Here is a 16,859-nt window from a genome sequence, read left to right on the forward strand (position 1 = left end):
GGATTTGCCATTGAATTGGACCAATAAGGTCCTTAAGATCACTGGGTGTATAGAAACTGTCTAGAAGATGAAATGGGAAGAATGACAATTTCAGGGGCACCTGGGTGGCTCAGTCCTGGGATCGAGCCCCACATCGGGCTCCCTGCTCAGTGGGGGGGGGGGGTCAGCTTCTCCCTCTCCCTCTGCCTGCAGCTCCCCCTGCTTGTGCTCTCTCTGTCAAATAAATAAATAAAATCTTTAAAAAAAAAAAGAATGACAATTTCATCCCAGTCTTCCCAAGCAGCTGCAAAGCCTGCTCTCTGAATGTCTCAGAGGCCATTACCCACAGTGGCATTATAAATATGGAGGGTCTTGAATAATGAGTTGTCATTAACCATTTACAATGAGCCAAGATTTAAGCTTTATATATTAAATCATTAAACTTTATCTGCAAAATTAAAAACAAAGTTTCAGAATCTACTTAAGGTTCTTTATAAACAAACATTGTCCCCCATAAATCCTCATCTTTTTGATGACTAATGCTACATTCATCTGGGATATACATCTTTCTATAAGACGCTGTTGAAAAAGCATACTCAGATCACATGAGGGAGATCATAATGATTAGATGTCAAGGTTGTTTATGGACAAGCTGCCTCCTTCACTTCTGACTTTGACATGGACAAGAAGCTAGGCCGGTCATAGAAACTTAATCAAGACTGTGCTACCTAGATGGCTCAGTCGGTTAAGCGGCCAACTCTTGATTTTGGTCATGATCTCAGGTTCCTGGGAGCCAGACCCTCCTTGGGCTCCCCACTCAGCCAGGAGTCTGCTTGTCCCGCTCCCTCTGCCCCTCCCCCCACCTCTCTCTCTCTAAAATAAATAAATCTTAAAAAAGAAAAAAAAAAGACTGTGCTACTCGGAGCACCTAAATCACTCAGCCGGTTGGGCATCTGACTCTTGGTTTCGGCTCAGGTCATAATCTCAGGGTCATGGGATCAAGCCCCACGTCGGGCTTTGTGCTCACCACAGAGTCTGCTTGTCCCTCTCCCTCTGCTCTTCCCCCTGTGCGTGCTCTCTCTCTCTCTCTCTAATGAACAAAATCTTTAATAAATAAGTCAAGGAAGGAAGGAAGGATGGAAGGAAGGACAGAAGGAAGGAAGGAAGACTGTGCTACTCTATGATACTACAATAATGGGCTAAGCAGCATAGAGGACTGTAATGTCTGAAGGAGCCTGAGAATTAAATTATTACCAGAATCAGATTATCCTCCATCACTTTCCTCTTAATACTGAGGCACTGAGTCAAGGAGAGCTAGGAACTGGCTTGCCCCGAGGCCCTAGGACAAAGCATCGATGGGTGGAAAGAAAATGAAACATCTATCAGGTTGCCTAGTTCCTGAACAGGGAAAGATCGTAAGAGAAATGTTACAACAAGGACAAGAGAGACACTTGGCTATCTCGGCTTCGGCGGCTCTCACAGTACCCAAGGCTCTTGTGGTAGACTGAGTCCTGCGCTGCCTCGGACTAGAAGGGCTGCCAAGGCTTCCTCACTGCTGCCTACTCTCTCCCCGCATCCCTTTCCACACACACAGAACCTCCACTTGCACGGCAGCTCCCCTCAGGCTCCAGCACAAAGGGTCACTGGCTGCCTCATTTGTACTCCTCCAGTAGGTACTAAGTCCTCTCAGTTGTAGAAACCGTGACTCAGAGCTGCTTATGGGACATAAGTCACTGAGTATAGAGTACAGTTGCTTAAAGCCAGCTAAGTTGGAAATACAGATTTGGAAGTCATTATCATGCAGCAGAGATTTAAAACCATGGAACTGACCTAGTTTATGTGAGAAATCACAGAATGCAGAGAGGTGTAGGACAGACAGAACCCTGGGAAACCCCAACGTAAGGACTAGGGACAGATGGGAAGGGGGTGGGCAGGAACTTACAAAAGAGACAGGTCACGTTAGAGTTGCGCAAAGTAGAAATGTATGTCAAAGAAACCAAAAGAAACAAGATGGTCAAAAAGAATGAAGTAGAAAATAGTTAACAAATACCAGAGAAAAGACAAGTAAGACTACAACTGAAGTGGGTTCATAAGAGTTGGTTGCTTGAGGGGTGCCTTGGTGGCTCAGTTGGTAAAGCATCTGCCTTCAGCTCAGGTCATGATCCCACAGTCCCAGGATTGAGCCCCACATAAGGCTCCCCGTTCAGTGGGAGTCTGCTTCTCCCTCTGCCCCTCAATCCACTTGTGCTCTCTCTCTCTCAAATAAATAAATAAAATCTTAGAGATTTCCAGTGGCACTAATTCAACTAATGATCTGGTTTTCCCTAACTGGTTCACAAGTACAGAAGCAAGGAGAGTAGATGAATGGGTGGATAAAGAATTTAGGATTAGTGATGACATGAATAAGTCATGGGGATAAAAGGTACAGCACAGGGAATATAATCAATGGTACTGTAATAGCGTTGTACAGTGACAGATGGTAATTACACTGCGGTGAGCAAGCATAACATACAGACTCACTGAATCACTATATTGTACACCTGAAATTAATGTAACATTGTGTGTCAACTATACTTCAATTAAAAAAGTTAAGGATTTATACAGAAGGTGTAATGAGAGAACAAGGTAAGCTAAAGCTACTTAAGGAAGTTAAGTCTTCCTTCTTCACTATACCAACTCTTTGCATTCTGAGATTATTTTCAATGACACATCTACAGCTGTGTCTTCACTTAGTACTTTATCATGGAGAGGCTCTAAATTCAAGTCTATCACTGAATAACACAATTTGAGAAAAGTATACGAATAAATCAGATAATGTAGCCACAAAGAAAAGGTGAAGGGAGAGAGGATTAACACAACCCACCAGATCCTCATAAACAATAAACATAAAAGACATACATAAAAAGATAGAAAATTTTCTTTAAAACGTCAAGATTCCAAGATGATCAATTAGACTAAATCCATCAGAACAATCCATTCACCAAATGTAAGCAGCATACCTGTTTTGCTTCTGTAGGCTTTTTCTCTGGTGTTCGAATCTTATTAATTTCAGGTCCAGGGTTATTTGTATCGCTTTTACCTAAGAAAATATTTAAAAATTCTTATAAACTGTCTCCAATGGATGTTACATTTCCAATGACTAACCATTATTAGACAGAAGCAGAATATTTTGAACATTTTTCACCCATTATATCAATTTATACTACTGCTTGGGATTTGCCTTTTCTAAAGTTCAGCGTTGCCGTTTCCCTGCAAGAAAGAAAATTTATAATTAAAGCAAACCTCACTGTCAAAACAAAAGCTTAATAAAGGAATAACCTTAAAACATGAAATAATTTCAAAGATAATTGCCCATTCTCCAGGAATTTGTAGCCTCGTTTTCTTAAACTAGATGCACAAAAGGCATTGGCATTCTTGCCTATTTATAAAGGCTCAATGCTTTGGCCATTCACAAATGCAATTAAGCAAAAATCCAAAAATATGCCAACTCAATTAACAAAGGAATCTAAACTGAATAGATATTCTGAAAGGAATGTAGTTACACTACTTAAAAGTAATAGCAAACTAAATATAAGTGGATGATAAATAGTAAAGAAAGCAAATTGAGATTTAAAAAAATTCACAATTAGAATAGAATTAAATAATGCTATTTCACACGTGAAAGGATCTTATTTTTCTTTTTTTAAGATTCTATTTATTTACTTGAGAGAGACAGAGAGAGCAAGGGGAGAGGCAAAGGGAGAGGATCTCAAGCAGGCTCAGCTGAGCACGAGCCCGATGCAGGGCTCAATCTCACAACCCTGAGATCATGACCTGAACCGAAATCAAGAGTCTGATGCTTAACCAGGAGCCCCACACACATGAAAGGATTTTAATCTATAAGAGTTAACTGTTGGATATTTTAAATTCCTTGAAAAAAAATCCCTGATTTGGGCTCTTGTTTAAAAACATTCTTTTATGGGGCAGCTGGGTGACTCAGTCAGTTAAGCATCCAACTCTTGATAACAGTTCAGGTCTTCATCTCAGGCTCATGAGTTCAAGCCCTGCACTGGGCTCCAAATTGGGCATGGAGCCTACTTAAATAAATACATACATACATATATACATCACTTTTTTAGGAAAGCCACTGGAAATTTGTAAAATGAATTTTCATTCCAGAATATGGTTATTACTAAACTTCAAGAAACGAAAACTGCAATGTCTGAGATGAAAAATACACTAGATGGAACTAGCAGATTAGACATTATAGAATAAAAACTTAGTGAACTTGAGCAACAGAAACTACACAAAATGAAATACAAAAAGAAAAAAGAGAAAGAGAAAAAAAAGGAAAGTGCATCCATGAACTGTGGGGAAACTTTAATCAGCCTAGTATTTGGGTAGTTGGAATTCCTGAGTAAGTCAGGAGGAGGTGAGACAAAAAATATCTTAGGAAATAAAGGTTGGGTGCCTGGGTGGCTCAGCCTTTAAAGCATCTGCCTTCAGCTCAGGTCATGATCCCAGTGTCCTGGGATTGATCCCGCATCGGGCTCCCTACTCCACGAGAAGCCTGCTTCTCCCTCTCCCACTGCCCCCTGCTTGTGTTCTCTCTCTCGCTGTATCTCTGTCAAATAAATAAATAAATAAAAACTTTTTAAAAAAGAAATAAAGGTCAAAAGTTTCCAAACTTGATGAAAACTATAAATCCACAGATCCAAGAAGCTCAACAAAACCCCAAACACAAGAGGCATGAAGAAAACTACACCAAGGAATATCATAAGCAATCTACTAAAACCAGTAGAAAAAGAAACTCTTAAAAGGAGTCAGAGAAAAAAAGTCACATTACATATACAAAAACAAAAGTAGGATGACATCAGATTTCTCACTAGAAACAACTGAAGCAAGAAAACAGCAGAGTAACATTAAAGCACTGAAAGATTAAAAACTGTCAACCAAGAATTCTATACCCTGCAAAACTATCTTTCAAAAATGAAAGTGAAACAAAAATATTTTCAGGCATACAGATACTGAAAGAATTCATCACCAGTAGATTCACATTACAAGGAATTTTAAGAAAAGTCCTTCAGGCAGAAGGAAAATTCTATCAAATGAAAACATGAGTATACAGAAAGAAATGAAGATTACCAGAAATGTTACCTACATGGATAGATACAAAAATTATTGTTCTTATTTAAAACTCTTTAAAAAGATACTTGGCTGGGGGCGCCTGGGTGGCTCAGTCATTAAGCGTCTGCCTTCGGCTCAGGTCATGATTCCAGAGTCCTGGGATCAAGCCCCACATTGGGCTTCCTGCTCGGCGAGAAGTCTGCTTCTCCTTCTCCCACTCCCCCTGCTTGTGTTCCCTCTCTCACTGTCTCTCTCTCTCTCTGTCAAATAAATAAAAATCTTAAAAAAAAAAAAGATACTTGGCTGTTTAAATAAAAATAATAATAATGTTTGGGCTTATAACATGTAAAAGTAAAATGCATGACAATAATATCATAAAAGCCAGGAGATGAAAAATTCAAATATCATAAGGTTCTTTTACTGTACATGAAGTGGTAAAATATAAATTAGAAAGTAGACTGTGAGAAGTTAAAGATGTATACTATGAACTCTAAAGCAAATACTAAAATAATACAGTTATAGCTAATAATCAAAAAAAGGAGATAAAATGGAATCATAGAAAATATTCAACTAATCCAAAAGAAGGCAGGAAAAAAGTCAAGGAGAAACAAAAAACAGATCAGACAAATTAAAAATAGATAGCAAGATGACAAAATCAAGCCTAACTATATAATCACATTAAGTATAAATGGTCTAAAAACCCCAATTAAAAGGCAGAGATTGTCACATTGGACTAAAAGAAAAAAAAAATCAAGAGCCAACCACATGTCACCTAAAATAAATGCACTGTAGGGACTCCTGGGTGGCTCAGTCAGTTGAGCACTTAACTCTTAGTTCTGGCTCAGTCATTATCTCAGGATCTCAGGATTGTGGGATTGAGCCCCACACAGGGCTCCATGCTCAGCAGGGAGTCTTCTTAGAATTCTCTCTCTCTCTCTCTCTCTCTCTCTCTCAATCTCTGTCCCTCCCCCACCTCCCTCTCTCCCAAATAAGTAAATCTTTTTAAAAACAAATAAAATAAAATAAATGCATTTTAAGGATTTTATGTATTTGAGAGAGACAGAAAGAACATGCACGAGAGAAGAGGCAAATGGAGAGGTAAAAAGAGAATCTCAAGCAGGCTCTGAGCTGAGCGCAGAGCCCGAGCAGAGCTCAATCCCACAACCCTGAGATCATGACCTGAGCCAAAATCAAGAGTCAGATGTTTAACTGACTGAGCCACCCAGGTGCCCCAAGAAATGCACTTTAAATATAAAGACACAAAGAGATTAACAGTAATGGAGGGAGGGAGGGAGGGAGGGAGGGAGGGAGGGAGGGAGGGAGGAAGGAAGGAAGGAAGGAAGGAAGGAAGGAAGGAAGGAAGGAAGAGAAAGGAAGGAAGGAAGGAAGGAAGGGAGAAAGGAAGAAAGAAAGAAAAAGAAAGAAAGAAAGCAGAAAGGAAGGAAGGGAGGAAGGAAGGAAGGAAGGAAGGAAGGAAGAAAGAAAAGAAAGAGAAAGAAAAAAAGAAAGAAAGAAAAGAAAGGGAAGGAAGGAAGGAAGGAAAGAAAGAAAAAGAAAGAAGAAAGAAAAGAAAGAAAAGAAAGAAAAGAAAGAAAAGAAAGAAAAGAAAGAAAGAAAGAAAGAAAGAAAGAAAGGGTAAAAAAAGATATACCATGCCACCACTAGTCAAAAGAAAGCTAAAGTGATTACCTTAGATACTAAGCAAAGTAGATCACAGAGCAAAGACTACTACCAGGGATAAAGGAAGTCATTCCAAATTCATAAGAGTTAATTAATCAAGAGCACATAATCCTAAATGTTGATGCTCCTAATAACAGAACTTCAAAATTAATCAAGCAAAACTTCTTAAGGAAAAATAGACAAATGTCAATTGTACTTGGAGATTCCAATATTCTCTAAATACGTATTTTTTAAAAAGTAGAAAATCAGCAAGAATATAGTAGTTGTGCGCAATTCTACCAATCAACTTGATCTAAGTAACATTTATAGAACACTCCATTCTTTTCAAGTGAACATGGAACATTTGCAAAGATATACACCATATTCTGGGCCATAAAACAAATCTCAATAAATTCAAAAGAGTTTGAATTTGTTTGAAAACAAAATATGTTTTCTTACCACAATGGAATTAATGTAGAAATAAGTAACATAAAAATTCTTAGAAGATCCCTAATAACTGGAAACTAAAACTCCCTTTTCTAAATATTCCATGGACCTAATTTCAAGTGAAATTAGAAAGTGTACTCAACTGAATGAAATGAAAATACATCAGAATTTGTGGGATGCACTACTAAGGAGGAAAACTGTTAACACTGAATACCTATATTAAGTTTTCACTCTAACAAAGTATGTGCAAGAGTCGTATACTGAAAACCTTAAAAAGGGGGGTGGGGCGCTCAATACTGTTAAGGAGTCAATTCTCCCTAAATTGATCTACAAATCAACACAATCCCAATCCAAATCCCAGGAGGGTTTTTTGTAGAAACCGAGAAGCTGATTCTAAAATGTACATGGAAATGCAAAGGACCTGGAATACACAGTTTTGAAAAAGAACAAAGTTGGAAAACTCATAGTACCTGATGTCAAGACTTTCATAAAGCTACAGGAAACAAGACAGCACATCTGGCATACACATAAACACGTGCATCAACAGAACAGAGACTTCATATATGTGGCCAATCGATTTTCAACAAAGGCACTACGTTTAATGGCGGAAGGACAGTGTTTTCAACAAATGTGCGCTCTCTCTCTCTCTCTCTCTCTCTCTCTCTATATATATATATATACACACAGAAACAAACAAAAAAACCATCTGAATTCTTACCTCACACCACATATAAAACTTAACTCAAAAAGGACCTAATGTGAGAGCTAAAACTATGAAATTTCTAGGGGAAAAAACACAGATCTTTGTGATCTTGGATCAAAGAAATTTAGACACCACACCAAAAACATGACTCAAAGAAGAAAAAAATGGATAAACTGAATTTTATCAAAAGTAGAAACTTCTACTTTTTGAAAGATACTGTTAATGAAAAGGCAAGCCATATCCTGGGAGAAAATATTTTCAAAACATGTATCTAATTAAAGATTTGTATCCAGAAGGTATAAAGAACTCTTATAACTTCATAAAACACACTAATAAAAAAAGTGGGCAAAAATATGAATAGACACTTCATGAAAGATATACAGAGGGCATGTAAGCCCAATGAAAAGATATTCAACATTATTAGTCATTAGGAACAAGCAAACTAATACTATGATCAAATACTATCACATACCTGCTAGCAAGGGTAAAATTAAAAAGAATGACAACACTAAGTGCTGATGAGAATCTCATATATTACTAGCTGAAATGAAAAATGGATCACCACTTTGAAAAACAGCATGACAGTTTCTTATAAAGTCACCTACGTATTTATAATATGCTCAGCAATCTTACTCCTGGGAATACACTCTAGAGAAATGAAAATGTATGTTCACACATATGTTCACAGCAACTTTATTCATTAGAGCCAAAAATCAGAAATAACTAAGGTGACCATCAATTGATGGACAGATAAAAACATTGTGGTGCATCCGCATAATAGAATACTAATCAACAGTAAAAAGGAACAAACTACTGACACACACAACATGAATGAATCTCAAAAGCATTAAGTTAAGTGAATGAAGCTGAACACACCAAACTATATACTCTGTGATTCCATTTACATGACATACTAGAGACAAAACTCCCGATTAGTGGTTGCCCAGGGCCGGGGGCTGGAGAAAGCAAACTACAAAGGGATATGAGGGAACATTTTGAGTTACGGAAATATCCAAAACTTGATTCTGGTGGTGGTGAACAACTCTCTGTATTTGTCAAAACACATCAACTATACGTTTTAAAAGTGAATTTTCTGTAGATAAATTATACCTCAATAAACCTGACTTTAAAAAACAGACTGGGTAATTTTTCCTTATTTATAATTCAAGTAGACAGGAGATTGTGATTTACCTAAGAACTACTTTAAATCAAGAGTAGCATTCATGTTTAGTACAGCACAAAAATAATTTGGGTCAATAAAAATGTTTAACAGGAGAGGATTTTCCAGCTCAATTTTAAAGAACTATCAATTAAAACACTCTAAATATTGGCCACCTAGGTGGCTCAGTCAGCTGAGCGACCAACTCTTTGGTTTCGGCTCAGGTCATGGTCTCAGAGTCGTGAGATCGAGCCCCGTGTTGGGCTCCTCACTCAGCAGGGAGTCTGCTTGAGATTCTCTCCCTCTCCCTCTCCCCCTCCCTATGCTTTCTCTAAATAAATAAATAAAATATTTTTTAAAAAATAATCATACTGTTAAAAGAACTTTATATGTTGATACAAACAGGCATATCATCAATTCAGGAACATGAGAATAGTGAAGCAGCTCACCATTTCGACTTGGCTCATGCTGCTCCTTCTCCTGATGCGGGTTTTGTGGCTGCCCTATGCTGACAGGTGGGTGGTGCCCAAGGCCGTATGGTATGGGAGACCCCCGTCCGTGTGTCTGTAAGAGGTTCATATTGTAGGCCATCGCTGCCTGGTGTGTAAGGATCCGAGGATCGACTGCAAATCTGCCCTGGTACCCTGTCCATGGTACCTAGGTTATTACAAGAAATAAAATAACTGCATTACGTACATTTTGAAAGGCAAGCTGCCATAGTGCTGTTGATTAGGAAAAAGCAAACACACACAGAGAGATGTTAACTTTATCAAAATGAGTAACTACAAAGTCAATGCTAATTTTAACAACTGGCAGAATTACTACTACATCTTAACTGGTCAAAAACTGGCTTCTTTAAAAAAGAAAATTGGCTTCCTGAATATTTAGTGTGTAGAGAAAACTGGTCATTTTTCAGGTTTGGAAGAAATTGAGGACTTTAAACTGATAATTATTCCTTGACACATTAAATCATTTTATAATCCTGAATCATTTCCCCCTCAATATGAATGTATACATGTCATAGGTTACCAAGGAAATTATCTTTTAAATTATAACTGCATAGTTACAGAGTTTAATAGACTGAATGAAAGAATGGGGAAAATTAAGAAAGAATTTAGTCTAAGGAGTCTCGACACAAAATATACATATTCCAACTTTACATGAATAACCCAACCCAATCATTTCATGTCCATTTACTGTAGGGAAAATTCAAACAGGCTATTAGTTTAATTAATGCTTTTGATAAATTCAACTCTTCCCTTAAACCACAGAAACAGAACATTTCTTTAGGTGTTATCTAAACATATACTCTCTGTGTACGAACATAAAAGGATAAATACAATGACATCTAAGCTACTCTTACTGTAATATAACTGTTAAATGCAGACTCCTAAAAAAAATCTTATATAATAAAAGCCTCTTTGACCTAGTAAAATGAAATGTAAATCCTAAAGGAATTACTATTTAAAGCAAATGATGTATAATGTTGCCAGGCTGTCTGGGAAGAAATAAGTCAGCTAAAATTGAAGATCTATGGGCAGTGGGCATGAATTACACATTTCTTACTGACAGTTATTCTCATTGGCTGCTGTAATTGTAAACTATCGTGATCATTATGGCTGAGAAAGGTTTACAGCTAGGCATTTTTCCATTTTGGTGGTGGGAGGTGCCAAAAATCCTTGGCAATAATCACCTCTGCCTGAAATTACAATACTTGCCTTAAATGAAAGATATGTTTTCTAGGCTAAAATTCCTGAATTTGGAAATATTGTATCAGCAAATTTATAAAATTACCAAAATATTAAAGAATCTTAAAGGAATAAAAATGGGTTATACACAAGATGGAAGCCCTCTAAATATCTATTGTCTTAGAAAGGATTTAATAATGTTTTTAAGTACCCATAAGATTTCATAAGGAGTGAAATTTCTCAGAAAAATTCACAGATCCGGAGAGCTGGACTAATCCAAGCTTCTGTGCCTGCTCCAAAAAACTGTATTTCTTAGGAAAGGTTAATGAATTATGTAAGAATAAAAAAGTAAAAGATAAAAGAGCATCACTTTGTAAAACAAGAGACCAATTTACAAGCTATGTTAACTTTCAGCTCAATTTTCCCAGTAAAAGTATTTTAAAAGAATACAAAGGCTTCTCAATCAAAACATCCAATTTACAGATTTCTTCATAGCCACTGACAATCTAGTAACAAATTGTAAGCAACAATTCATATTTCTTTGGTCATTTCAAAATCTGAAGGTTAAAGAAAGAGCTGCTATAAAAGCTTACAGGCACTGAAAAGTTTTTTTAAAAAAGGTACAACACTATTTGGGATAGTTACTAATTTCATGAAACCTATTTTATTTTATTCAATAGAAAGTATCTCAAATGTCCACTTACAGGTAAAGGCACCGACATGACTACATTCCCTCCATAGACAGCAGGTACGTAAAGAATACTGGTCCCAGTGTGAGGATCTATTCTCTGAACAGGGCTTGGAGACTTCCCCAAATTTGGGTGAGGGCCAAGAGGTGGTGGAGGAGTATATGCTCTAATAGGATTGCCAATAAGTACAGAAGGATTGGGCTGAACTGGAAAATCAAGAGAGAGGATGCACTCAGTAGTTGTCCACATTCCTCTAGACAAGAATAATTTAAATCACCAACAGCAAAATACATTTCCCAGGTTTTCCCGAAGATACCTTATAATCAAAGAAATACCAATATGGAAGAGTAAAGCATACTAAAAACACATAACCATTTTACAATGTTCCCTAAAATTAGCTTGAGATATACAAAGTATTCCTTTTGTAAACTAGTGTAATTGTACATGTCTTCCAAGAAGCTAGAGGTGTGTCTTTCAAGAGAGAAAACCATACACACTCAGTAAACATTCTTCTAAGACTAGGAAAATAAATACAATCCCTCACAATGAAGTTTTGGCTTGCAACTGTAATATAGCCACAAACAAAATGAAGGTTAAGCAATTATTATTTTAAAAGCACAATTCTGTAATATTTTAAATCGTTTAAATAAACTTCATCTTGAAATTTCAATGACCCAACATTTGTAGAATACATTTTCCAAAAACTCTTGTTGCATGGGCTTAAATGTTTTTCCTCAAAACTTCTAGATATAAGTCACCTGTTTTCAGAAATGGTGTAACAGAATTCACAAGACCAGATGTGTTGAGAAAAAGAGTTAAGTGAGTTCCAAAGTGAGTGAGTGAGTGAGAGAGAGAGAGAGAGAGAGAGAGAGAGAGAGAGTGTGTGTGTGTGTGTGTGTGTGTGTGTGTGTGTGTGTGTCCTGCCCCCTCCCCATCCTCCTCTTTCTAGTGATGAAGTTTGGGGGTAAATCTCTTATACAATAAAAGCAAGTTATCTCAGAGCTAATTTTCCACTTACCAGTTCCATCATTCTGGAAATGATCATTCTGGGTATGATGGAGGCTTTTCCCCTTTAAAGAAAAAAAACAGAAGTATAATAATTTAAACACATTTCATCTTAGGAGAACAATAACCACTTTCTTAATCCTAAGCAAACTGAATATATACAGCAACAATTAAAATTCAAAGACTGCGAGTCTGTAATCAATAACCATTAGACTGCTTTGAGTCAACTTTCTTTTTAAATATTAAGTCATGGGGGAGCACCTGGGTGGCTCAGTCAGTTAAGCGTCTGCCTTTGGCTCAGGTCATGATCTCAGGATCCTGGGATCGAGCTCCATGAAGGGCTCCCTGCTCAGTGGGGAGTATGCTTCTCCCTCTCCCTCCACCCACCTTCCCACACACTCATACTCTCTCAAATAAATAAAATCTTTTAAAAAAATGAATAAATAAATAAATATTAAGTCATGGTGCTAGGCCTCTAATTTTCTCAGCTTCAAATTAAGGGTATCTAAAATTCTTTGTTTAAATGATTTTTTAAATAAAAAGAAATAAGCAGTCAATGTGACTGAAACCTAAATTCTGTTCCTTTGCAGCTTCTCTACAAATTTTCTATTAATTAAATGATGAAATGAAAAGTTGCTTTTCAAGGGAAAAACATCAGTCTTCAATCCCTGAGGATGAAAACCTTTAAAACAACCATGTGAACATAAACATGGTAAAGACACTGACACAATTTGCTTAAGAGAATGTACAAATGTTCTAGAAAGCAATTTGGCAATATTACCAGAAGCATCAAAAATGTATACACTTTAACCCAATAATTGCACTTTCAGGAATTTATCCAAATGAAATAATACTGGATTTGGGCACAGATGTTCATCACAGCATTGTTTATATGTATGTTAAATGTTAACAACCTAAATGTCCATCAATTGAAGATTTATTAAATAAGCAATGCTAGAAATGGGATGATTTTAAGGCAGAAACAACATTTGAAGAGACAATGGTTCTGAATTTCTGGACTTTAAAAAATGTCTTTCTCGTTCTATTGGCTAAATGTAACACACAAGGCCATGATACAACACAAGTAGCACGTTATACAACTTACCCTTAAGACACACACAAATCTGTTATTTATATATAACATCTGAAAACTGAAGGTGTGGGGCGGCGGGGGGGGGGGGGAGTGGATAACATCTATAGCAGGGAAAAAAATTTCTTCCTGACCAAAGCAAAAGTACAGTAACGCTTCATTTATCTCCCTATCTGTCGGCAATGTTAATTATTCAAGTCAGCACTAAACATCCAAGGCATGCGCTCAGGTAGGTTAGTTATGAGCGGACAAGGGCAACAAAGTTCCAACTCTTAGAGAGCCAGAAGAAACACTCAAAAAAGAATCACAGTCAGTCCATTAATCCGGAGACTGTTCCCAGTGATTGGCACTAGCTATACAAAACAAACTTCTGAGGAATAGAGGAGCAGTAAGAAAAGCATGGCAGGAGAAAGAAGAAACCATGAAAAGGTGAGCATTGCAGGCAGCAGAGATGGTGGAAATAGGTGGGAAGATCAGAAGCAGAAGCCATAAGAAGTGACATCAAGAGCAGCTGGGGCACATCCACTGATGGAAGAAAGGAGAGAAGACTGTTCCAAAAGGGTAGCAAACCATTTCGATTTCTTAGCCTCTAATGAACCATCAAGCAGGGGTGAATGTGCAGCATGCAGAGAAAACAGTGATGTAGTCATAGTGTGGTACGAACTGTCCCCTAGAGATGTCCACACCCTGATCCCTGGAATCTGTGACTATGCCATGTTATGTGGCAAAAGGGACTCCGCAGATATAATTAAGTGGTGTATTTGCAATACGGAGATTATCCTAGATTATCTGGGTGGACCCACTCTAATCACATGAGCCCTAAAAGCAGAAAAGTTTCCCCAGCTGGAGTCAGATGTGGCAGAAGAGGAAGTCAGAGATTCCAAGGGAGAGAAGGATTTTAATACATTGCTGGTCACTCTGAGACAACACAAGGGCCAAATGCAAGAATAGGAGAGAAGCCTCCAGAAGCTAAGAACGCTCCAGGAGGCAACAAAACAAGGACTTCAGTCCTGCAACCACAAGGAACTAGATTCTGCATGAACTCAGAAGCAGATTCTTCCCAGAGCCTCCAGATAAGAGGCCAGTCAGCCAACACCTTGATCCTGGCCTTGTGAGACCCAACACCAAGAAACCAACCAAGGGTTGGGACATGTGACCCAAAGAAATGTGATACAATACATTTGTGTTGTTTTAAGTCACTAAGTTTGTGCTAATTTGTTGCAGCAACAATAGGAAACCAATACAAAGAATAACCACAGTCTAGGTTAATCCTATATGTAAAGCTGGAAGCAGGCCAGACAATATATACATCAGCACTCTGGGTTGCGGGACACACTAAATTAAAAAGCAACTTGGGGTCTATCATGTAAAAAGATATGCACCTCTACAAGTATAATTCAGCACTCTGTATGGTTCAGTGCAGGAGACACTTTACTCAGATGCTTCAACTTAGCACGCAGCTGTAGGGCAGTAAGTGTACTTGGTCCGTAGAATAATCACATGGTGTTTGGTAGTTTATAAACAAAATAATAATGTAGCAGTAGGGTTAGCACTGTCTATAAAAGTCATCCCACAATGATAATTCCAGAAGTTTGCTAATAAATCTCAGAAAGTATGTGAACCTCTAGTAGAATGTCAGGATTTTTATAAGCAAATGTAGCTCATGTCAACATAGTTTCTAAGGACTTTTTACTCTGCCATTCCTTTATTCAAATATTTACTATTTCACACATTGTTTTCCATTTACGCATTCAACACATGTTAATGAGGCCCACCACGTGTCCACCCCTGGCTGGGCACAGAGGCTACTAAAGTACACAGACTGACATGCTTTCTGATGTCCGGACAGTGAGAAACAACATAAGCAGCTGGAGACAGATGATGAAAACAACTCACAACTAGAATCTATAAAATAATGCTTTGGTCTTTTCAGAGGATCCATTTCTGAGTATTATCTATGCTCTGTCTGGTTTTTAGTGTGTGCGCAAATGAATCTGTTCCATTTTAACAAAGCTTCCAAACATTGCTCCCAGTAAATGCCCTAGGATAAGTGGAATGAAAACAGGCAAATTGCTTTTCTCTGTGCTAATTCTGCAGGTGCCCATGAAACAGGCGCTTGGCGATAAATGATGCCTGCAGAGAGGGAGGCAATAAAGGGCCAGCTTGGACAACCGGCTCCTGGAGCCCTAACATTCTGTACCTTTGCTAACACCATCACAGAATGGACCTCTTACATAAAGTTTTGTGACTGCTCGACAGCTCGGGGCATGTTTTGTTGCCAAATACAACCCTAAAAGCAAGCAGGTCCTGGAGCACTTTTAACTCTCGGCCAGGCTTCTGATGACTGCATCTACATGAAATCAGACCGGGATTTAAATTGTCAATACTAACTGTATCAACAATACTAATTTTTAATATTTCTTATGCACAGAACTGTGTTAAAAGTCAAACATTAAGGAAAACTTAAGGGGAAATTGTATGGTTTAGTATCACATTTTCAGAAACAGCATCCTTGGGGTGCCTGGGTGGCTCAGTTGGTTAAGCATCTGCCTTCAGCTCAGGTCATGATCCCAGGGTTCTGGGATCGAGCCCCGCATCGGGCTCCCTGCTCAGCAGAAAGCCTGCTTCTCCCTCTCCCTCTCCCCCTGCTTGTGTTCCCTCTCTCGCTGTCTCTGTCAAATAAGTAAATAAAATCTTAAAAAGAAATAGCATCCTTTTCTAGCAATGAAGTAAATCCCCATTCATCAAAAGCTCTAGCACATGAAATAAAATATCTGGGATTTGTTTCAAAATTTTCCAGTGTGTATATCTGGTGGGGGAAGGAGGGGAGGTGGTCTGTAGATGAGACAAGATTAAGTTGGTAATTAATAAACCTAGATGACAGGGGGTCACCCGGGTGGCTCAGTCAGTTGAGTATCCAACTCTTGGTTCTGGCTCAAGTCATGATCTCCAGGTCCTGGGCCTGAGCCCCGAGTTGGGCTCCATGCTTAACAGGGAGTCTGCTTGTCCCTCTACCCCTCCCCCCCATTAGTACTCATGCTCGTGCGCGTGTTCTCGCTCTCTCTCAAATAAATAAATTCTTTAAAAAAAACAAACAAAACCTAGATGACAAGGAATTCATTATACTATTCTACTTATGAATATGTTTGAAACTTCCTACAATAGAAAATTAAATAAAACAAAACTCTAGCACAAATTCAAACCTCAAAACAATTTAATGGAAGTAAAATAAAATACTGGGAGAGAAAGAAGATAAAGTGACAAAAATAACCTCTTGTTCACTATACCTCAGTTGTTTAAAATTATTGATTATTCTCATACATGCTTTAAATAA

General features: G+C 38.0%; 1 protein-coding gene across 6 annotated transcripts in view; it reads right to left on the reverse strand.

Moving 5' to 3' along the window:
- HELZ (helicase with zinc finger) overlaps positions 1-16,859 on the reverse strand; it is a 157,209-nt gene that overhangs the window by 29,129 nt on the left and 111,221 nt on the right. For all 6 annotated transcript variants that reach the window (XM_028087428.1, XM_028087429.1, XM_028087425.1 and 3 more), the window contains 4 exons: positions 12,449-12,500; positions 11,446-11,636; positions 9,503-9,710; positions 2,979-3,058 (listed from right to left, as the gene is read on the reverse strand). In XM_028087428.1, coding sequence (XP_027943229.1) covers positions 2,979-3,058; positions 9,503-9,710; positions 11,446-11,636; positions 12,449-12,500 — 531 coding nt within the window. The remainder of the gene's footprint in view (positions 1-2,978; positions 3,059-9,502; positions 9,711-11,445; positions 11,637-12,448; positions 12,501-16,859) is intronic.

This window comes from Eumetopias jubatus, unplaced genomic scaffold, assembly GCF_037043125.1.
Source record: "Eumetopias jubatus isolate StellerSeaLion01/CBP00866 unplaced genomic scaffold, mEumJub1_p1.0 scaffold_10, whole genome shotgun sequence".
NCBI lineage: Eukaryota > Metazoa > Chordata > Mammalia > Carnivora > Otariidae > Eumetopias > Eumetopias jubatus.